The 23,678-nt window shown below is 41.0% G+C and overlaps 1 protein-coding gene across 4 annotated transcripts in view; it reads left to right on the top strand.

Moving 5' to 3' along the window:
* AGK (acylglycerol kinase) overlaps positions 1 to 23,678 on the top strand; it is an 86,641-nt gene that overhangs the window by 5,734 nt on the left and 57,229 nt on the right. For all 4 annotated transcript variants that reach the window (XM_036863735.1, XM_036863736.1, XM_036863737.1 and 1 more), the window contains exon 2: positions 397 to 514. In XM_036863735.1, the coding sequence (XP_036719630.1) occupies positions 414 to 514 (101 nt within the window). In that variant the 5' untranslated portion in view covers positions 397 to 413. The remainder of the gene's footprint in view (positions 1 to 396; positions 515 to 23,678) is intronic.

The following is a 23,678-nucleotide window of genomic DNA, read 5'->3' as shown; positions in this document are numbered from 1 at the left end:
TGTAGTTTAGGTGGAAAGAAGTGAAGAAGAAAGAAAGAAGAGGAAGAGGAAGGAAGGAAGGAAGGAAGGAGGAAGGAAGGAAGAAGGAAGAAGAAGAAGAAGAAGGAAGGAAGGAAGGAAGGAAGAAGAAGAAGGAAGAAAGAAAAGAAAAAAAGAAGAGAAGAAGAGAGAAGAAGAAAGAAGAAGAGAAAAAGAAAGAGAAGAAAGAGAGAAAGAAGAAAGAAAGAAAGAATGGGTAGGTGGGTGGGTGAGAAGATGAAGATGATGTAACTAGGAAGGAAAAGGAGGGAGGAAGGAAAACACATGGAGAGGATGAAAGACCCGAAAACAGTCACAGGGACTCTGCACGATTCCCTTGGGCAATTATATTTTTCTTTTCTGCCTCTACTAATCTAGCAAATCCCTGAGAGAAGATGACTGTGTTCTTTAAAACACTTCGAAATCATTGGAAGAAAACTACAGCTGGGATCTGCCTGCTGACATGGGGAGGCCACTGGCTCTATGGAAAACACTGGTAAGTATCTGACAGCCCCCATCCCCCCGCCTTCACATGCAACAACAAAACAGTCCAAAAGGGCCTACGGTTAAAATCTTGTTTAGCTGTGCTTGTCTCTCTAAAACAGTGTGGTGTAAAAGGAAAGCAAATGTTAAAACCTCAAAGACAAAGGCTTCTTGTACCCAGTTCTGAAAGATAAAAACTGTATAGAGCTATTAACACTCGTCCTTCAGTGGACACAGATTACTGCAGCGAGATCAGGACGGGGAGAAATTGAGGGCCGCCTAGAGAGAGACAAGGGACTTCCCTAGTAATAGTAGAGGGTTGGAACTCACACGTGTCCTTGGGTGGTCCTTCTGTTTCCCACTATGGTCTCTTGATCTCTAATAGTGCCCATTGCTAGACACTGAGTCTGCTACCTGCAACCCCTGTGATTTTCCTCATCCAACCCATTAGCAACAACAAAACTAATGAACCCATTAGTTCATTTAAATGAGACTTAGACTTTCAAACCTTTTGTTTGAATAAGGAATTCCAGGGAGTCACGGGTTTTATTAGCCTTTCAGGTCTGTGGGGAGAAGAAAGCGCCAGAGCTCCTCTTCTGGATTAACATGGTAATAAGATTTAAATAAACCGTTTTTATATAAAAATTATACAAATTACTAAGAGAGCTGATCAAATTGCAGTCTTTTGGGGATTCAGGGCTACGTCTTAAATATATAGCAACATTCTCTGACATCCAAGTGTCCTAAATAACTGCTTTGTTAAACAGAAAACTGAACAGACTTTATAATGGAAGTCTCCACGTTGGAGAGTCACACTGGAACTTCTGTGAACGTTCTCAATTCACCACTATCAGAGATAATTTATGATGCACATGGTGTGTACTTTTTTGCAGGTGTGGAGAAGATGGAACATTCCCCCCTTTTCTTTCTAAGTATTCTCAAGGCTAAGCACTTGAATTCCATTAGCTAGCGTATAAAGAACAGACCTAAGAATCTTACAATTTTAATATACAAAAAAGAGAAGGGCAGAGGAAATGTTTTAACAAATTGTGTATGGAGCATATAATGTTTGGCTTTTCCTCCCTTTTCAAACTATTGGGCTGGCCAAAAAGTTCGTTCCGGTCTTTCCGTAACATTTTACAGCAAATTTGAGCCGTAACATTTGAGCCCTCGAGGAAAGGCTCCTTATACCTCCTGCCAAGGTAGGAACTAGGATTTCCTATTCAGGAGCACCCAGTCCAGGCCACAGCTGGCTCAAGGCGGGAGAACCTCCCACCTGCTGAGGATTATTGCCATTGCTACTACTGGGTGAAGATGTGAGGAAATAACCGTGTCCCCTGTTCAGGATGTCTTTAAGGTACCATAATAATTTCTCGCAGCGTAGTCTTGAGACTTTAAAAAAGGCCCATTAAGTCTGTGGCACGTCGGAGGCCTCATTCTCAGTTGGATCTGATACAGCTTGAACTAGAGGCGTAGCAGGAGGCTGGAGGCATCATTTTGCTCTGTCTCTACCCTTGACATTCAAGGTTACTGCTCAGAATGCAACCCCCCATTGTCCTGCATAGCTTCCTTTTCTCAGACTTCTCTCCACATGCTCAGGTGCTATTTAGCACCCCTCCCTCCCCCTTTTAAAAAATTGTGGTAAAAAAACACTAACAGAAAATTTACCACCTTGACCATTTTTAAGTGTACACTCAGTAGTGTTAAATATATTCATATTGCTGTACAGCAGATCTCTAGAACTTTTTCATCTTGCAAAATGGAAACTTTATCCCCACTGAATACAACTCCCCATTTCCTCCTCCTTCCAGCTCCTGGCAACCACCATTCTATTTTCTGTTTCTGTAAGTTTGACTGCTTTAGATACTTCATATGAGTGGAATCATGTAGTATTTGTCTTCTGTGACTGGCTTATTTCACTTAGCATAATGTCCTTATGGTTCATTGATGTTGTAGCATATGGCAGGATTTCCTTCTTTTTTTAAGGTTGAATAATATTCCATTGTATGTATATACCACATTTCTTTATCTGTTTATATGTTGATGGACATTTGGGTTGCTTCCACCTCTTGGATATTGGGAATAATGCTACATTGAACTTGGGTGTGCAGATATGGCTGTAACATCCTGTTTTTAATTCTTTTGGGTATAAACCCAGAAGTGGGATTGCTGGATCAGATGGTATTGCTATTTTTAAATTTTTGAGGAAACTCCATACTGTTTTCCATAGTGGCTGCACCATTTTACAATCCCAATTTCTCCACATGCTTATCAACACTTGTTTTTCTGTTTTTTTTTTTTTTTTTTTTTGATATTGGCCATCCTAATGGGTGTGATATGGCATTTTGTGGTTTTCATTCGCGTTTCTCTTAATGATTAGTGATACTGAGCATTTTTTCGTATGTTTGCTGGCCGTTTGTTTATCGTATTTGGAGAAATGTCTGTTCAAGTTTTTTGCCTATTAAAAAAAAATCAGGTTATTTGTTGAGTTGTAGGAGTTCTTTAACCTTTTATGAGATACATGATTTGCAAATATTTTCTTCTATTCCATAGATTGCCTTTTTCTCTCTGTTGATTGTCCTTTGATGCACAGAAGTTTTTAAGCTTGATGTAATTCCATTTGTCTATTTTTGCTTTTGGTGTCACACCTAAGAAATCATTGCCAAATCCAATGTCATAAAGCTTCCCCCCTATGTTTTTTTCCTAGGAGTTTTATAGTTTTAGGTCTTAGGTTTAGGTCTTTAATCTATTTCGAGTTCTTTCCCCACTGTGTCGTCTAGGTGCCCTTGTCAAACATCATTTGATCATACATGTGAGAATTTATTTCTGGGCTCTCTGTTCTGTTCCACTGATCTATATGTTTGTCTTTATGCCAGTATCATACTGTTTTAATTACTGTAGCTTTGTAATATGTTTTGAAATTAGTGATAGGCCTCTAACTTTGTTCTTTTTCAGGATTCTTTTGGCTATTCAGGGCCCCTTGAGATTCCATATGCATTTTAGGATGGTTTTTTCTATTTTTTCAAAAATGCCACTAGAATTTTGATAGGGATTACATTGAATCTGTAGCTCATTTTGGGTAGTATGGACATTTTAACAATATTAAGCCTTCCAATCCATGAGCATGGGATGTCTTTCCATTCATTTGTGTCTTCTTTAATTTCTTTCAGCAATGTTTTTATCATTTTTAGTATACAAGTCTTTCACCTTCTTGGTTAAAATATTTATTCCTAAATATTTTATTCTTTTCAGTGCTATTGTAAATGGGATTTAAAAAAATTTTTTCCCCTTTTTCTTGCATTTTATTTTATTTTTTATACAGCAGGTTCTTATTATTTATCTATTTTATACACATCAGTGTATACATGTCAATCCCAATCTCTCAATTCATCCCATGACCACCACCCCTGCCCCCGCTTTCCCCCCTTGGTGTCCATACGTTTGTTCTCTACATCTGTCTCTCTATTTCTGCCTTGCAAACCAGTTCATCTGTACCGTTTTTCTAGATTCCACATATATGCATTAATATACGATATTTGTTTTTCTCTTTCTGACTTACTTCACTCTGTATGACAGTCTCTAGGTCCATCCACATCTCTACAAATGACCCAATTTCGTTCCTTTTTATGGCTGAGTAATATTCCATTGTATATATGTACCACATCTTCTTTATCCATTCGTCTGTCAATGGGCATTTAGGTTGCTTCTAGGACGTGGCTATTGTAAATAGTGCTGCAATGAACATTGAGGCGCATGTGTCTTTTTGAATTTTGGTTTTCTCTGGGTATATGCCCAGTAGTGGGATTGCTGGGTCATATGGCAATCCTACTTTTAGTTTTTTAAGGAACCTCCATACTGTTCTCCATAGTGGCTGTATCAATTTACATTCCCACCAACAGTGCAAGAGGGTTCCCTTTTCTCCACACCCTCTCCGGCATTTGTTGTTTGTAGATTTTCTGATGATGCACATTCTAACCGGTGTGAGGTGATACCTCATTGTAGTTTTGATTTGCATTTCTCTAATAATTAGTGATGTTGAACAGCTTTTCATGTGCTTCTTGGCCATCTGTCTGTCTTCTTTGGAGAAATGTCTGTTTAGATCTTCTGCCCATTTTTTGATTGGGTTGTTTTTTCTTGACATAGAGCTGCATGAACTATTTGTATATATTGGAGATTAATCCTTTGTCCATTGATTCGTTTGCAAATATTTTCTCCCATTCTGAGTGTTGTCTTTTCATCTTGTTTATAGTTTCCTTTGCTGTACAAAACTTTTAAGTTTCATTAGGCCCCATTTGTTTATTTTTGTTTTTATTTCCATTACTCTAGGAGGTGGGTCAATAAAGATCTTGCTGTGATTTATGTCAAAGAGTGTTCTTCCTATGTTTTCCTCTAAGAGTTTTATAGTGTCCGGTCGTATATTTAGGTCTTTAATCCACTTTGAGTTTATTTTTGTGTACGGTGTTAGGGAGTGTTCTAATTTCATTCTTTTACATGTAGCTGCCAAATTTTCCCAGCACCACTTATTGAAGAGACTGTCTTTTCTCCACTGTATATCCTTGCCTCCTTTGTCATACATTAGTTGACCATAGGTGCATGGGTTTATCTCTGGGCTTTCTATCCTGTTCCGTAAATGGGATTTTTTTTTAACTTCCTTTTTGAATTGTTCATTGTTAGTGTATAAAAACACAACTGATTTTTGTGTTTTGATTTTGTAAGCTTTTGCAACTTTGCTGAATTTGTTTATTCTAATAGTTTATTTGTGTGGACTCTTTAGTGTTTTCTACATATAAGATCATGTCATCTGCAAACAATTTTACTTCTTCCTTTCCTATTTGGGTGCGTTTTATTTCTTTTTCTTGCCTAATTGCTCTGGCTAAGATTCCCAGTACTATGTTCAATAGAAGTGGCAAGAGTGGGCATCCTTCCCTTGTTCCTGATCTTTAAGGAAAAGCTTTCAGTCTTCTCTGTTGAATATGATGTCAGCTGTGGGCTTTTCATATATGTCCTTTATTATGTTGAGGTAGTTTCCTTCTATTGTCCTTTAAAAAAAAAAATCCCAAACTTTTCACATAACAGTCCTCACATTATTTTTTATAATACTAACTTAGTTTTTTCCCTGCAAAAATCTTACCCTGCAGCTCTCTTGAACAGAAGCTGCCCTCCTCTTCAAATGGGTTGTGAGGTGGGGTTGGCATTCTCCTAGCTCCTCAGTACCTATTCCAAACCATTACTCTTTCATCTTATAAAAATCTCTTCTCCTTTGAGGCTCATAATATCTGGCTATATTATAAAACCATAAACCACCCAGCTTTCTGGGATCTCATCTACATTAGACTTAGGCTTTGGTGCCTGGCTTATCAATGTCCTTTTCTCTTTAAGAGAAAAGGACATTGTTATCTTGTTATCTTTCTGAATGCCCTGTGTGTTTATGTGAACAACCCACCAAACAACACCTTGTCTTTCCTTTCCCAGACTTAATCTATTCCTGGGACTTTAATACTTTGCCCTCTTTCAACTCTCCCCATTCTCACTGGTTGAATGCTAAACCTTGTCATCACTTGTCCTTGTTCCACTTTTGAAAATGGAACTTAAGCATCTGAATCTCTCATTTCAGCCTTCTATTATTCCAGTTTCTTCCTTTACTCCTGTTTTTCAGTGTTATCAAGACTTCTTGTCCCTTGGGCCCTCCAGTTTCTTCCCAGCTATCACTCATCCCTGCCTTCTTCCTTCTTCCTGTCCTAGGTTCCTTGATTCAACACATCACACAATTCAACACAGTTTTTCATATGTCCTCCCTGGCCTTTTCACTCTCTCTTCCTCCTCCTATTTTAAGTTAAACTTTTGAATAGGTTCTCTCTGCTTCCCTACCTACCCATTCTACATCCTGTGTGGTTTCATTTGAATTAGTCGCACCAGTTTTATTACTCATCCTTTTTGACTGCTCAGCTTTAGACACAGTTGACTCTCCTTGAAACACTTTTTTTTTCTTGACTTCTGACTGCCAGGTATCCGTTTTCCCTCCTACTCCTCCGGCCATTCCTTCTCACCTTTTACTTCTCCCTTCTACTCAGGGGTTGCAGAAGTAGTTCTCTAGGACCCTGCCCTAGGCCCTCTGCTCACTTTATACCCTCTCCCTGTATGATCTCATCTACTCGCAATGGCTTTACCGTCAGCCATAGGTAGACAGACCGCAGGTTTGTATTTCCATAGAGACCTCTTCTGAGCTCCAGACCTATGTGTGCATTCAGCTGCTTACTGAACTTGTCTCCTTGGTTGCTTCCTAGGTGCCTCAAACTCAACAGACTAAAAATAAAATCAAAAGCTTTGCTGTCAAACCTGTTCCTTCTCAGTGATCAGTGCCACTCACCATCCAACTTCCCAAACTAAAAATTTGAACGTCATCCTCCATTCGTCCTTCATCCTTATTTCCCACATTCAGGTTATACATTCTAAGTGATTTACTTCTTTTATATCACTTATTTGTTCCATTTCTGTTGTCCTTCCTCACTGTTGCCGCCTTTGTGACACTCACCTATCACTATCCTGCCTGGATTCTTACTAAGTGCTTTCTGACTGTTTTCCTTGTATCTACTCTTGCCTGTTTCTAATCTATTTGGCACAGCACTGCCAGAGCAGTCTTTTAAAAATGCAAATTGCTATTGCTTTTAGACTCAAATCCAAAATTCTTACCAACTCTACATGACTTGGCCCCATCTGTAGACAGCTCTAGCCCTGCCACACTGTACACTTTGGCATATAGAACTTTCAGGTCTTCCGAAGTGGCATGTCCTTTCTGTTTCAGGGTTCCTTAGGGGGCCTTCATACATGTTCCCTCCTGAAACACTCTTCCCTTCTCTTCTTCCCCAGCCAACTACCATTTCTCCAGGTCTCAAATGTTAACTTCTTCCCTGTGCCCTCCAGTCTTGGTTAGGCAGACTTCCTACATTTTCTCCATGGTATTGTGAACATCTACATAATACTTATTACTATTATAGTTTTTTGTTCTGTTTGTTTTTTCTCTTATATTATAAGACTCTAAAGGCAGGGGCCCTGTTTGTCTTTCTTAGTGTTGTCCCCAAGACCCGGCACATAGAAGGTAGTTGAGACATATTGTATTTATGGAGGAAGGAACAAACAAGAGAATGAAAGTCTCAGAGGGCAAAATCTCAACCCTGTTGACTGGCCACTTGTGAATTCACAAACCCAGGCTGTTGAATCCTCCTGAAGAAAATGATACACTAAACCCATAGTCAGGTGACTCTTCCATTTTCACAAATTTACTTTGAAATATTCATGAATTTCCTCAGTTTCCTGCTTCACTTTCTCCATATTCATTCTTGGACAACCTTAACTCCTACTTCAAAGAGAAAATAAAGAACACTGGGCAGTTACCCCTGCATGCACATTTCTGTTCTTTTTGTCTCATTGGACGAGGTTGCCATCCTCCTGCCCAAGGCCAGCCCCTCCAACCCTGATCTGCATCCCGTTCTTCCTCCTTCATTAGTTATCCTTTTCCTCACTTGTATCTTGAATCTCATCCTTCCTACTTCTTTCCCCCTATTTGTCAAACTCTTCCTAGCTTAAACTTGTCATCTCAGCTGTGTGTCCCCATTTATTTCCTGGTCTCTCTCTTCCATTTATACCATTCTTGAGAGCTTGCCTCGCACTTGCAGCCTCTACCTCCACTTTAGAGTAAGCTTAGTAAAATCTGGTTTTGTTCCCATCATTTGATTGACCCTGTTCTTGACGAGGTCATTAATAGCCTCTTAGTTGTTAAATGAAGTGGATACTTTCAGTCCATATCTGCCACATTTGATTCTCTTTGACCATATCCTCTTCAGTTACCTTTAGGGTGTCTCTTTGTTCTGCTTGGCCCTTAAAGGTTGGTGTCCCAGGTCCTATCCTCGTTCTGTAGACTTCTTAGGTGACCATAACTACACTAGGGTTTTCAGGTGTGGTACTTAAGATTTCAGAGTCATAATACTTTTTAGTCCATGTCTTGCTTCTCTTGACATCCTATGTGAGTCGTGTCCCTGGAGTTGTACCATGCAGTCAGCCAGCAGAATATTCTTTCTAAAAGAGAACTCTGATCATGTCCCTGTTCTACTGACAACCTGTAAATGACTCTCCATTGCCTGGAAGAAAAAGACCCAACTGCTTAGCATGGCATAAAAGGCCCTTCATGATCCTGCCTTGTCTTCCTCTCAGCTTTTTTCTGATTCTTTTTCATCCTCCCTCCATCACCCTTACACTCAACCTCTATGTTCCAGAAGTCTTTAGAAAAAGACCTGTTTCCTGTTGTCCCTCTCTCTCCCTTTGCTTGTGTTCTTCCCCCGACCGGGAACACTTTTGCTCTTCTTCACCTGGCCAACAGCTCAAAAAATGTGTCACAAAGCTGTGTTAAGTAATGGTGGCATTATTAGAATAAGAGGAAAGGAAAACAACCTGTGTTAAATAATTACGCCGTACCTGGTGCTGGGCTAGTTGTTTCCGTGTACATACATGGTCTCATTTAATCCTCAAAATAGCCCTGTGAGAGAGGTAATGTTATTCCCATATATAAATGAGGAAACTGAGGCTCAGAGAAATCAGTAACTTGTCTAAAGTCATATTTCTGCTTACTGGTGAAACTGGGATTTGGACCCAGGTTAATCATGTTCTAAATCCCATGTACTTTCTTTGCTGCTGACAACTTTGAAAAATAAAGCTCACTTTAATATATAAATCCTGCTGCAGTTATTAAATGGCATTAACTTTTAAACGCCTTTCATATAACTTTATTAGAAATGTTCTATTATGTTCTCATTTCATTTTTCACTGGATGGAATAAAGCTCCTTTATTAAATAGAACACATTTATTAGCATTTAGTAGAGACAAGGTGAAAACTGGACACATCTGCCCAGGGACCAGAGCCCTCATTTCAGAACCTCCTGGGTGCTCTTGGTTGTTCTTTCGTGCTCTCAGTTGTTCTCTGTAGGCCTTTCATATACTGGTCTGACTCCCCTTCTCCTTTTCTCCCTTTTACTCACTGTTCTTTCCCTTTCACTCTGCCTTTCACTTTTCTACCCCCCCCCCACCCTTTTCTTAGCTTCCTTACCTGTTTGTAATTTATAGATGTGTACATTTATTTTTCCTCTATTCTACGAAAATCTTCAAACATACAGCAAACTCGAAAGAATTTTACAGTAAACACCTGCCTACCTACTACTTGGATTCTAGATTTTACTGTATTTGCTTCATCACTTATCATCCATCTGTCCATCCTCCTCTCAATCTTACTTTTTGATGCATTTCCAAGTATTAATAATTTGTCGACATCAGTGTACTTCCACCTGAATACTTGACCATGCGTATCAGTAATTAGAGTTCAATATTTGCTTATAGTGTTTTTTCCCTTACTATGAAATTTACATGCAATGAAATATACAAATCTTAAGCCTGCTTTCACTGAGTTTTGTCAGTTGCATACACCTGTGTAACCCAGACTCCTAGCAAGATAGAGAGTGCTGCCACCCCTCTAGATGTTTTCCTCACATCCCTTCACAGTCAGTCCCTGTCCCCCTACACCCTGAGGCAACCATTGTTCTGGTTTTTTCCCCACCATAGATTCTTTTTTTTTTTTTTTTTCACTTCTAGAACTTTATATAAATGGAATCATATAATGTAACCTGTATTGTTTTTTGTAAGCCTTCTTTCTCTTAGCATAATGGCTTTGAGATTCGTCCATATTGTTTTATTTATCTGTAGTTCATTCCTTTTTTTTTTTTGCTGGGTAGTATTCTAGAAGATAAGCATAAAATAATTATTATTTTACGCTTATAGAATTTTAAGTTCCTTTTTATTGATTTCTAACAAGAACATAATAGTGAACATAATATTTTATATTTCTAATTTTAAAAAGCAATCAAATTATTGTATTATGTGTATTTGACTTTTTCTTTCCTTTGAAAGGAAAATAGTGTCTCCTGATACAGGAGTCACATGCCAGTAATAATAATTGGCTGTATTTCAATGCTGATTTTAATAACGACCATGGTTTGATAGAGTAAATTTTAGTTTGCTTTTAAGGAAACAAGGCTTTTTCTGCAACAGCTTTGGAAGAAATTGCATATGTTATTTATTTTTATCTGTCCCATTTTTGGCTGCTGTCTTTAACTTGTCTTTTGGCACAGGTGTTATTTATTTGCAGGCATCATTTCATGTTGCTCTATTTATAAGTTTTCTTCTCCTATGGGAATTCCTCTCCTTTTTTTTCTCCCTTCCCCTCAGTTTCAAGGAAAAGAACCTGTGATATTTTTCTCTGCATCGTTTCCCCCACAGCAGGTTGCAGTAGTTGACAGGAGCAGCAGAGGCTGCTCTCAGGACTCTGGTCAGAGCAGTTGAAGAGGAGGAAATGACCCTCTTTGCTGAAAGTAAAGAGAATTTAAGTATTGCTCATTCCTCTTCAACTGCTCTTCCCAAGCTTTCGGGGTTCCCTGGGGGAGATCGAGTTCCAGGTTGTTCAGTTCATCATGTCAGCAGTTACCTGCAATGGTCTTTCTCTCATTTGGAGCCCTTTCAATAGCAAGGAGCCTGCTAATAGAGAGTAACATAAGAAAGGAGGCACTTCTAACAGTATGACCTTGTGTGCTCTAAGCCTCAGGTTCATCTGTAAAGTGGGGATAATAACAGTTCCTCATTGGACCATTGAAGGATTAAGATAACTGGAGAGCTCTTAGCATAGTGCTTGATTGATATCAGGGTTCAATACATGCTAGTAACTGTGCATTAATTTGATATAATATATACTCAGTTACTTTGGGAGTTAAAACGAATTACTGCTGGTAACTGGGCAATGAGTGATTCGAGAGACAGCCAGTGGGGAAGGAAGACGAGGATCTGCCAGGTGGTGTAATGAGATCTCAGCCTTTTATTTATTTCAGCTTCCATGGGTAACAAGACAGCTTGGAAAAGCGTAATTTCAAGCATGACAGAACATAACCACAAAAGAGGCAGGGCCTAAGTAGTTAAAAGCCGCAAGCCGTGTCAGAACCCTTGTCTGTCTCATGTGAGCTCAGATTGTTCCTTTCATCACTGGGGACTTTGTCCTTGCCCATCCTGGCTCTGGCCTCTCTCCTTGTGATTTTGGCTGGTGAGCCCTTCCACAGCTTCTCAACTAATCCTCGTGGCTCAGCAGTTGACCATGGCTCTGCTCCTGCTTAGTTCCGGCTCCTGGTTTTCAGCCTCATCCTTTGGCTCAGTGCTCTGGCACCACTTCTGCCACCCACCTGGGCCTGTGACCCAGGACTCCCTCCTGTTTATTTCTGTGGAGCATCTAGCCTCTCAGCCAGAATTCCTGGTTCCTTCTCGGAGAATTTTAAATCCCACAAACACTATACCTCCGTTAACGTGAAACTTGCAAAGCAATTGTGATACTATAGTAAGCCCCCTACATATGAACCTTCAAGTTGCGAACTCTCAAAGATGCGAACAAGCATTCGCATGTCCAATCATGTAAGTGAGTTCACGAGTCTGGCGTACATTGTCACATGCGTGCATCCTCTACAAGTGGCTGTGTTTTTGTGTACTTTACTGTACAGTCCTGTATAGAGTACAGTAGTATAGTATCTTTATTTCAAGCCCAGGATGTCTGGAAGGAAGTGTAAAAGCAGTGGTATAGAGCGGATTGTGTTAGTTGGGTACCTAGGCTAACTTTGTTGGACTTACGAACAAATTGGACTTAGGAACGTGCTCTCGGAACGGAACTCGTTCGTATGTACGGGACTTACTGTATAGCAACAGTCTTGGGCCATGTGTCTCTAGGTTTTTATTAATACTGGAGTTTTCTTTCCCTCTGAACAGAGGAACATTAATCTTTATTACTATACTGTAAGCATCGGTGGGAGCCCACCTTTCAAGTTCCGTGGTCAGACGGTTGCTTAGAAGGAAAACTAAATGGTTATGAGTTGGCCTGAGGGGTGTGTTCAGTGTCATTCAGTTTCATTGAGAACTTAGTGGCAATAATGATGATAATCACTAACAATCAGTGCTTGCCATGTGTCGGACAGTTCTAGCACTTTACATTTATTAGCTCATTTTATCTTCCTAACAACTTTGTGAGGTGGTTGTTAATCTCATACTAGTGTGAGATTAATAGCCCTACAAAGATGAAGAAATTGAGGGACAGCAAGGTTGAGTAATTTGCCCAGGGTCGCACGGCTGGTCAGTGTCAGGGCCCCGCTTCAAAACCGGGGCCTCCTCGTCACCTCTCAGAATGGCTCCTGTGTCTTAGGTAGCATGAGAGAGATGAACTATAAACTGAGGTGGTCGTAGGCCTTCAGCCCCCCAGGGCGTAAGACAGATGATAGAATGTCGTGCGTCTGATCGGGCTTCCTTCTGAGTCAGTTGGGTCTGGGTTCAAGCCTTGCCTTTGTCACTTGCTGATGTGTGACTTCGGGCATGTTCTTCAAGCTTGCTGAACTTCACTCTTCTTCATCCACACAGTATCTCACAACATTATTGTGACATTTAAATGAGATCACCCCAGTTCCTGGCACACATTAGAAAGAGCAGCTCCTTTTATTATGGATGAGGGCACTCTGTGCTGTGTCCTGTTTGAGTGGCACAAAGTCAGTGTTAGGGTGCCTAAGGCAAAAAGGGCTACTTAAACATTGTTTTATTATGGAAATATAAAACATAAAAGTTCGAGTAGTGTAACGAATCCCCCTGTATTGTCCCCCAGCTTCAGCAGATACCAGCATTTTGCTAATCTCATCCCATCTGTCTCCTCTACTTTTTTTTTTTCTGGAATATTTTAAAGCAAATCCCAGATATATCTCATGTCATTTTACCCATAAATACTTTAGTATCTTATCTTTAATAATTAAGGAATTTTAAAAAATCACAATACCATTAACATGAGCTAACAAAATTAAAAATCCTTTACGTCATCTAATATTCATTCTATGTTTATATTTTGCCTGTCTACCCAAAATTCTGTTTTATGGTTTTGTTCAAGTCAATATCAACACAAGTTTCACACATTGCATTTGATGTCTATTCTTAAGCCTCGTAAACTCTAACCCCCTCCTCCTTTCATAGTATTTATTTGTTTTAGCAACCAGCCATGTCTACATTTGCCCTTTAGAATTTTTCATCCTCCAGATTTGGCGGTTAACTTATACAGTTCAGTGCTGGGCAGAGCCATATCGGAATCTAAGCAAAAAGAAAAATCAGTAATACTGAGTCTGCCTTTATTTAAAACTGATATTGTGTTCATCATGGGTCTTTTACGTTCATTTTGATTTTTTAAAATACTGTATTAAAATGTTTATCTCCATTCCTTTGTCTTCCGGTTCTCCCTTAAATTTTGCACCTTAGGCAAGTGGTTCCTCAGTCCCTTCATTCTAGTCTCGGCCATGAGTTAACTTGTTTCCCTGTCTCGCCTGTGTCTTGTCCACTGGTGATTATGTCTGGCTTCTGGAGCTTTGCTATTCAAAGCGTGAGCCGTGGTCCAGCAGCACAGCTCACTCCTGGGAGCTTATTACAAATGCAGAATCCTAGACCCCAACCCAGACCTGCTGAGTCAGAATCTGCATTTTAACTGGATCCCCAGGGGATCTGCGTGCACAGTAAAGTTTGAGGAGCACTGCTCTGGAGGTGTGATTCCAATCAGGTTTAGTTTTTTTGGCAAGAAAGCTTCACAGGCCTGGTGTGGATTTCTTACTGTATCACAGCAGGAAGTACATGGTGTCTGGTTGTCTTGCTTTTGGGGATGTTAAACTTGATCAGTGGGTTCAGATGTGATCATCCTGACCCACCTGTTAGAAAGTTGAGAAGTCGATTCTGAGAGCTCCTTGGGTCAACGTGGTGGTGAGGAGGGCAGCTAGATGGATTTGAATGTCGACTTGCACTTACCAGTCTGCGACCCTGGACAAGGTGCTTCAGTTCTCTGTCTGTAAACTGGGCATCATGGTGGATGCATCTCATTGGGCTGTCATGCAGATTTTCTTAGAACCGGACCTGACACACAGCAAGCTCTCCATCAGAGACAGCGCGGCCTTTCCACTTTTCCTTCCTCATTAGAGAAAGCATCATAACAAAAATGTCTTGAGTGGGGCCTTGCAGACTGGGTGGGACAGTGTTCTAGGTGACATTCATGACTTGAATGTCACTTCTAGGTGACATTCAGAAGTGCACAGTGTATTTTTGGAGATTGGCGAAGAATTTGACTTCACTAGAGTTGATTTTTTCAGTAGAGTGGGGGAAAGCCAGATTGGGGAAGGCTTTGACTCTAGGAAGTGTGTAGTATTTGTGAGCAGTGAAGACTCAGTGAAGATGCTCAAGGAGAGGAGAATGATGTGAAGTGGAGTTTAGGACGTTAATCCATCTCCTGCGCAGAGACATGGGAGGGAGAAAAGCACAGAGACTGGGAGGGCGTGTCAGTGGTTCACGTAGAAGGTAGGAAAGGCCAGAGCCAGAGTGGTGGCATTGGGGGGGAAAATAAAAGGGCGGTTACGAAGCTGTGGCAGTGTGAGCAATGCCTGAGCGTGGGCGCTGTGGGCAGACAGACTTCTGTTTGGTCTGGGTTTCGCTACTTACTGGCCACGTCAAGTTACTTAATTCCCTTAACCTCTGAGCCTCGTTTTCCTTATTGGTGAATGGGGACAGTGAGGTCTGTTTAGCAGGTTACCTGTAAGGATTCAGTGAGATGGTGCATGTCACGTGCCCGGCTTAGAGTTGCCACTAGATAAATGCTGGCCGTAATTATTACTAGATGATTGGGTGTCTGGCTGAAGGAGAGGGGGGTAGGAGAAATCATTTTTTAGCTTCAAGTCGAGGATAATTGGTGATACAGAAAGAGGAAGGTTGCCAGGGAGAATTGGTTTAAGGAGGCGGTATTACATTCCCTTTTAGATATGTTGAGTTTGAGACCCTGACAGGATGTCCAGGGGTAAACGTGTCAGATTTCAGGGGGAAATTATGCAGGAGCCACACTTGACTAGACCTGTGCTATTTCTTTTGGTACAGATTATGGTTCCAGTAATGCCTTGTGCTTTATTTCTCAATATCTCTGCGGTTTCTGACCAAGCAGATGTTTTATCTTTACTTGGGCATCCATTCACATTAGCCTCTGACTTTGCAGTCAGTGGTCCAGGACCCAGCTCGTTCAGCAGCAGAAGATAACAAGGCTCTTCCCCCTCATGGCTTTTCCTCATTCCAGATTTTGTTGCAGTTTGAAGAAAGCAGTTTGTTTTGCGTTTTAGCCGTTTCAAGTTTCTTTTCTCTCTCTCTCTCTCTCTTTTTCTGAGCACAAGCTGATGCTGAAATTTGGAGTATTAATAGGTGCTATTTAAAGAAGTTCATTTATGGGCAATTAAATAACACGCCTGTCAGCCCAGATTTGATAGAGAATGGAGGAAGCTTTTTTTTTAAGTGCAGTGAAGTTTATTTTCCCTTTCCTTTTAACTCTTTGTCATATTCTTTAGAAAACAGATTTCTTCTTTTAAAAAAACTATGTTGTTTATTTTGCTTCCTTTCTGTGTGTGTTCCATATGTTTACTAGTGGGAGGTAGAGTGGGATGGGATTGGAATGAGATGGAATGGCAGAGGTATATTTAAGTTATATTTTGTTTTGTAGATTTTACATAATTTTTAGGGATATTTATATCCGTGGTTTTAGCTGCTCCAAGCACTGCAGAGAGAATAATCCTAGCTGATGCTAAAATTAACCCTTCTCCAGGTAGTAACTGACATCTCAAATATTGCATGTCCTGGAACTGCAGAAATACTGACAATAGTAGCTACTAGTTTATGTGTTTATAGGTCAGAAGTTATCCAGATCTGTCCTGAATCTTGGAGCTCAAAGTAAATAACCTCTCTCTGCATGCGATTTATACAGAACACATTGTTGGGTGGGAGGAAGATCGGAAGGGACTCTCTCTTCCTGTGCTTTCTTCCTGAATACCTGTCATAATCTCTGTGTTATTTGTTTTCTGTCTTTTCTTTTTCTATGCAAATAGGTGCAAGGACCTTGTATATAATTGTTACTCAGTGTGTATTTGTTTGTAATTGTATATGCAAATGTATAATGGTTGACAGAACAGAAAGGACTAGTATTGGGGTTGCCTAGTAAAGTTAATGTTATACAGTATGTGAAGAAAAGTATGTGGCATAGAATGTTTAAGTTGGCATGTAGGGTAAAAATGAATGGATGGAAAAAAGAGCAGAAAGTGGAAGAAGTAAATGAACCATAAGAGAATGTCAGAATACTTGTGAGAATTAGGTAGGGGTAGGAGTCATTGAAAAAGTGGCTAGTGGTAGCATCTCAAAGAACGATGCCCTTTAAAGGCAGCCAAAGGCCGCACTTGAGCGTAACCTAGCAGCTAGCCGGAGACGGTCCTCAGACCTTAGCTCCTGCGAATATTAGTACGGCGGTGGAGTCGGAACAGAAATTGGTATTTTAGGGAAAGCTGAGGCTCGAATAAGAGGGTGAAAGTTGAATAATTTCATGTTCTAAGAGAAGAAAGAGAGACAATTTAGGCTTCCTACATGTCCATTTCTCTTGGTCAATGGAATGAGGGAATAACCGGCAGAACCCATTTCCATCTCTCTGGCTGATGGAAAGTTCTACAGAACAGACCCAAATGATTCGTTTATTATGTGAGAGGAGCCCGCGGGGGATGCCATTTTTCATTAAGTCATTTCCTATCCTGAATTGGAGAGGAGAAGTTTGGTGGAGAAAACCCGAGGAATTAGAAGGTACTTGAAATATTTAGAAGTAGTGGCGTGTTCCACTTAAGCACACATGTATAGACTAAAATGGCTGGAAACAGGTAAGATTGGAGGAAGGTAGCTTTTGGATTTCTATATTTCAGAGAGTGAGAAAGAATAAGCACTAGTTCAACTAGAGCTTTGTGCAGCTGCTAGCCATTATTATAGATGGGGCCTTCCCACTGAGGACAGAGATTGAATCTTTGTCTGGCTAATAAGTGTTCTTGAATTAATGCATAAAGAGTGGGGTCAGATTTAGTTGGGCTTTTTCCTAAGCCTACTTGCAGGAGATAAAGTAATCATTATAGTTATCAATCGTGAATTGAGGTGACCATCGCAGAGGCATATGCCTGCGTGTGTGATTAAAGAGTGGATGGAGATTTATTGACTGCTTTTTGTGTCATTCGGGGATGCCCGTAGAGAACAGACTAGAAGCAGAGTGTTGCGAGAAAAAAGGCCATTGTTGAGAATGAGAAGGCTTAAGTTCTACTGCTCAGTCTCTGAGTAACTTCTGTCTAACGATGGGCAAATCCCCAGGCCAGAAGTTTCTCAGACTAGATCAATTGGGTATTTTTAGGAGCTCAAAGGAGGTGGCACTGTTGGAGGATTCCCTCATTAAGTGAACATACCAGAATCACGTGGGGTTTAGGGATTGGCACTATATAAGGGGTGTGTGTGTGTGTGTGTGTGCGCGCGTGTGTGTGTGTGTGTGGTGTGGTGTGGTATGCTATGTGTGTATCTCTTGCTAATGGAATGTCATGTCATTTGATTGATGGGGATCAGGCTGTGTTGGGGGAGGTTGAAAAGCATTGGACTAGATAATTTCTGAGGACTTGCCCAACCTTAAAAATGTTCGTTGTCAGGAAATGGAACTTGGGTTTGGATGGCTTTGATAAAGGCATTTTATTTAGCTTTAAATAAAATACCTTTAAAGCTGTAGAGCTTTAACACTTTGACAAAGAAATAAATAAAGATAGTAAAAACAGGGATTGTAGACCTGAAAATTAGTGTAAATGTTCAGGAAGCCATGGTCAAATAGTGGGTAAATTGATATCTCTGGGGTAAATCACACATCTTATGTATTAAATGGGGTGAAACATATTTTGACAAAGGCCTGCTGGGAGGGCTGACTTTATTGAGACAAGATACGAAAGGGGTTGCGGTATCAGCTCATTCCTCAGAGAAGCTACTTTCTCTAGATTTTTAATTTCAATGCTGACTTATTCATTCTTGCTAACCATGGACTTGACTGACTCCCTCCTTCCCTCCCTCCCTCCCTCCTTCCCTTCTTTCCTGTTTTGGCAAATAACAGTCTTGGGGAAATGCTCTTGACTTGCTTTATATTGTTATTAAAAATGTTTATCTTTGCGTTGTTAAATATACCTAAGTAAAGAAATCTATCTGGAAGGATATTCCACTCCTGGGTGTACATCCAAAAAAACAAAAACACTAATTTGAAAAGGTACAATGCCCCCCAGTGTTCATAGCAGTATTATTTACAACTGCCGAGGTATGGAAGCAACCTAAGTGTCCATCAACAGAGGAATGGATAAAGAAGATGTGGTATGTGTGTGTGTATATATACATACATACATACAGTGGAACACTGCTCAGCCATAACAAAGAATGAAATTTTGCCATTTGTAGCCACATGGATGGACTTGGAGGGCATTATGCTAAGTGAAATAAGTCAGATAGAGAAAGACAGATACCGTATGTTATCACTTATATGTGAAATCTAAAAAATACAACAAACTAGTGAGTAAAACAAAAAAGAAGTAGACTCACAGATACAGAGAACGAACTAGTGGTTACCAGTGGAGAGAGGGAAGGGGGGAGGGGCAATATAGGGATGGGGGAAAAAGGGTTATGGGATTATGTGAAATCATGTGTGTGAAACTTTTGAAAATTGTACAGCACTGTAGAATTTAAAGAATCATTCAAAAATTAAAAAAACCTTAAAAAAATGATTACTGTTTTCATTGTTCTCTTGGAGTTTCTAGTCAGCATACTATCCATTTTCTTCTCTCCAAATGAACATTCTTCAGGCCTCAGAGATCAAGCATTCTTGTTTAAGGGGCTGCATTTCTTCCGGCTTTGTCCCATGCCTTTCTCTTAGGCAGAGACAGTCAGCATTTTCCCATGAATGACAGAGGCTCACTGCAGCAGCCCTTACCTGCTTGGGTGGGGAATTGGAGGTGGCATGGGCTTGAGGAGGAATCTGTAGTTTGAAAGAGCTTTCCCGTCTTGCACACAAGACAATCGCTTCTCAAAGGTTCATTTTCATCTTTGCTTCCATTTCCACTCTATCCCTGCTGACAACCAGTGGGTACCACCACTGCAATATAATGATTAATTATTCTAGTACACTTTGATAAGTAGAAGTAGTTGTTACAAACATCTAAACTTGAAATCTGTTTTGTGTAAAGCAAAAGCTGTGTTTGCATGCATGAAGGGAAAAGCTGGTGGTGGAAATTGCTGTACAGTTTGCCTCTAGGCTATAGTGGGAAGTCTTTTTTGGGAAATAGGATGGATCCATGTGATTTTTCTCTCCGTGTAGAGCTGTTATTGAAATAACAACTTATCTTATTTTGCAGTACTAAAGTAATAAATAAAACATTTATGGCTCAGAATAAATTGAGAGTATCCCACTTCCTGTGGTAGCAGGCACGTTCATATTCTTTTAAAGCCTCAGGCAGGGTGACATCAGCAGATTTGTTCATTTTCTAATCCAGAAGCTTGTAATTTCTTTCTGTCAAAGAACCCGCATTTTAGTACTGAGCAGACCTTCAGGGACTCTTTTTGATATGACTACATTTTGTAGCACCTCTTTTAAATTGTGTTAAGCTTCAATTCTCTCAGGAGGCAGCATGCTATAGTGGAAAGAGCATGGGCTTGGAATTTATATACAGTACTTTTTTTTTTTTTCCTGGTCACAGGGTCTTCGTTTCACAATCAGATTCTTGACTCATTAGCAATCTGGAATTTCTGACACCAAACTCAGCCACTGGGACAGTTCTTATGGTGCTTCCTGGTGTACCAAAAGGAGTTCTTGAGTTAGCCTTTCTAGAGGGTTCTAGTTCCATTACCCTCTCTGGCAAACATACACACGTGGGCACGCGCACACACACACACCTCCCTGGGTCTTCTTGATCTAGTAAAGTTCCTATGACTGTTTGAAGTTTCCCCTCCTCTCCTGTCCTGCCCCACAATGAGCCCTCCTCTTGCCCTTTGGTGGTCATGACACTGAAGAACCATCCCAGCTGATCTCTTGGTTCCACAATGCCAGGTACTCCTACAAAGAATAACCTTCAGTTTATCCTCCAGAACAGAGTCTGCCTGTCTGGGCACAGTGAGTCAGTCTCTCGTGTTCAAACATTTGCCACTTATTTATTAAACAGTCATTTACTGAGTATCTTAGATGACCTACAAGAGTCTGTGCTCTGTGCTGTGGAAGAGAAAAGGGTGAATTATCCATGACTTCAAGACAGTTATAATCAAGGAGGAAAGATAAGACAAGCAGCTTTGTGTGTGGTGAGGTAAGGGTGTGGGTGGTATTGTTTGGCCTTTGATTTTTTTTAAAGGGAGAGGGGATAAAATGACCGCATCCTTGGAGGGGAAAAGTAAGGTCCGCTCTGTCTTTTAGGAACAGCAAGGCATGCAGTTTGCCAAGAGTTGAGGCAACATCAAGAGCATGATGGGAGATAAGGGAAAGGATGCTTAGGCTTTTTCCTTGCTTGTCCACCACATCTTTCCTTTGGCTTTGAGATGAGGTGCAGTCTCCATTTACTTGAGAGTCATTTGGTGTTCTCTATGGAGGGTCCCAACGTGCAGGGTATCTCTTCCTGCTTCTGCTTTCACCTACTCATGGAGATGATCTTATCCCCTCTCACCCCTCTTATTACCGTGTGTATCTTTAGTCAGGAGCTCTGTCTGGAATTCCAGATGCGTATTTCCAGCTGTCCCCTGGAACCTTCCACCTGCGCTCTCATCACTGTCTCAGATCGACCAATCCAAAACTAAACTCAGCTTCCTCCCCCCTCCACCTGCCCCTCCTCCTGCCTTCCATCTCTCTGACTGATACCACCTTCCGCTGCCTTCCACTGGAAGGTCAAGGCAGAAGCGTGGGCACCATCTTTGACCCCTCCCTTCTCATGGGTTCCCACGAGCCAGCCCTTAAGTTTACCTCCCAAATGTCTGCTGAGTCTGTCCTCTCTCCACCCCCACTACCTCGATGCTGGTTCTAGACCTCATCGCTGACCTGCCTTCCTGAAGAATCCTCCCTGGGCTCCCTGGATTCAATCTTACCTTTGACCCTTGCCCTCTTGACACTGCAGCCAGGACGATCCTTCTACAGTGGAAACCTGATCACATCAGTTCTCTTCTTAAAACCCTTTAATGGCCTCTTACGGCCCTTAGGACAAAACCCCCTTCCTTAAACAGGTTAAAAAGGCTCTCGGTGGTCCGGCCTGTGCCTGGCTCCTCCCTGGCTTGCTGCTTGCAGCCGTCCCTGACTGCTTTCAGTTTCCTGCCTGGGTCGTGATCTAGCACTTGCAGGCGTCTCACGTGCTCTTTCCTCTGCCCGCATTCTCCTCCCTATTTTTGCCTGGCTACTTTTTATTTATCTCCCAGATCTCAACTTCACTGTCCCTGTAAAAAGTCTTCTCTAATTCCTTCAAGACTGGGTTAGATACCCCTATTATATGCCCCTTTCACGGTGCGCATAAAAATCACATCATTTGATGATTGCCAAACGAATTGTCTTTCTTCCCTTCTAAAGTGTAAACTTCATGAGGATGGGGAATGTTGGGCTTATTCACGGGTATATCCCAGACATCTAGCACAGTGCCTGGCATATTATCTATCAAGAAACATGTCTTTTACTATATCACTGATATTTACCAAGAGCTATTCTTTGCCATTGGATCGATCCTAAGCTTTTTCAGGTCAGGACCAAATCTTGTTCATGGTGCTGTACCTGGCACTTTGTGTTAAATAAGTTTGTTTCACCAATTACTTTTGGGAGCTTTATTCCACCTGAACTTATTAAAAAAAATTATATGAATATAAATCTTCAGAGTTATATTAGACGAAACTAGGGAGTAATGTGATAACTTTAATAAATGTGCTATAATGTATACATCCGAAGGAGTATTGCCTATTCAGTATTGTCTGAAATTAAGAAGAAAGAGCATTAAGGCACTTACTTACTGTAGGGTTAGGTTGGCATGGGTTTGAAACCCAGCTCTCCTGCTTCTCTGAGCCTGGGCTTCCTCATCAGTAAGATGAGAATATAATGCCTGCCTTGGCAAGGTTGTGGCAGAGATTAAAGGTTTATGAAAACAACTGCCATAGTGTCTGGCACACAGTAGTTGTTCTGTGAATTTTAAGTTATTTTCTATTCCACCAAAGCAGCCATTACAGAAAATGTTTTTGAAATTTCTTTTTTTTTTTTTTTTAATTTTTATTATTTATTTATTATTTATTTTTGGCTGTGTTGGGTCTTCGTTATTGTGCGAGGGCTTTCTCTAGTTGCGGCGAGCGGGGGCCACTCCTCATTGCGGTGCACTGGCCTCCCACTATCGCGGCCTCTCTTGTTGCGGAGCACAGGCTCCAGAGGCGCAGGCTCAGTAGTTGTGGCTCACGGGCCCAGCCGCTCCGCGGCACGTGGGAACCTCCCAGACCAGGGCACGAACCTGTGTGCCCTGCATTGGCAGGCAGACTCTCAACCACTGTGCCACCAGGGAAGCCCTGAAATTTCTTTTTTGAAATAGTTTTTAGAGCTTTCTGTAGACCATCAGAATATGTCAATAGGAGAAATACTTTTTCCTTTGAGGATACGTTTGATTTTTAGATACAGTTTGGTTCAGAGAGCGTGATCAACATAGTTAATACCACTTTTGATATTTAGAAAATTAAGTGTGATTATAATGAGGATTCCTTTCGTCGTGTCTAAATTGGTACATATTCTGGCTTTCTCACAGGTGGCATTGGCAGCATGCACGTTCCATTAGGCACGTGAAAATCCAGGGAATTAACTATCAAAAAATCTATTGCTATTGAATAGCAGGCTGATACATCAAGCAGTATTAGTAAGCTCGAGAGAGCTGAGATCTTTAATAATATACTTCATCACAGGTTTAACCATCAAAATTTTTCTTCTAGCAAAAAAGAATTGAGGAAAAAAATGATCCAAGGTGCTACCCATATTCTTGTGTATGTTTGGGGGTCTTCTGTTTTCAGCTGGGTCCACAGGCATCAGTGTGGCTGATGCGGTAAGGAAGATGGTATCTACTAATGACCCAGAGGAGCCTGGTGCCCTCAGAGGCCTGTCCCTCGTAGGAGGAAGAGGAGCTGGCTGGGGGAAATGGACAGGGGTGTAGAAATAGGCACTCAACTTTTATAGAAGCATATACTTGTACAG

This window comes from Balaenoptera musculus, chromosome 9, assembly GCF_009873245.2.
Source record: "Balaenoptera musculus isolate JJ_BM4_2016_0621 chromosome 9, mBalMus1.pri.v3, whole genome shotgun sequence".
Lineage (NCBI taxonomy): Eukaryota > Metazoa > Chordata > Mammalia > Artiodactyla > Balaenopteridae > Balaenoptera > Balaenoptera musculus.
This window is presented reverse-complemented; position numbering and strand designations above follow the sequence as displayed.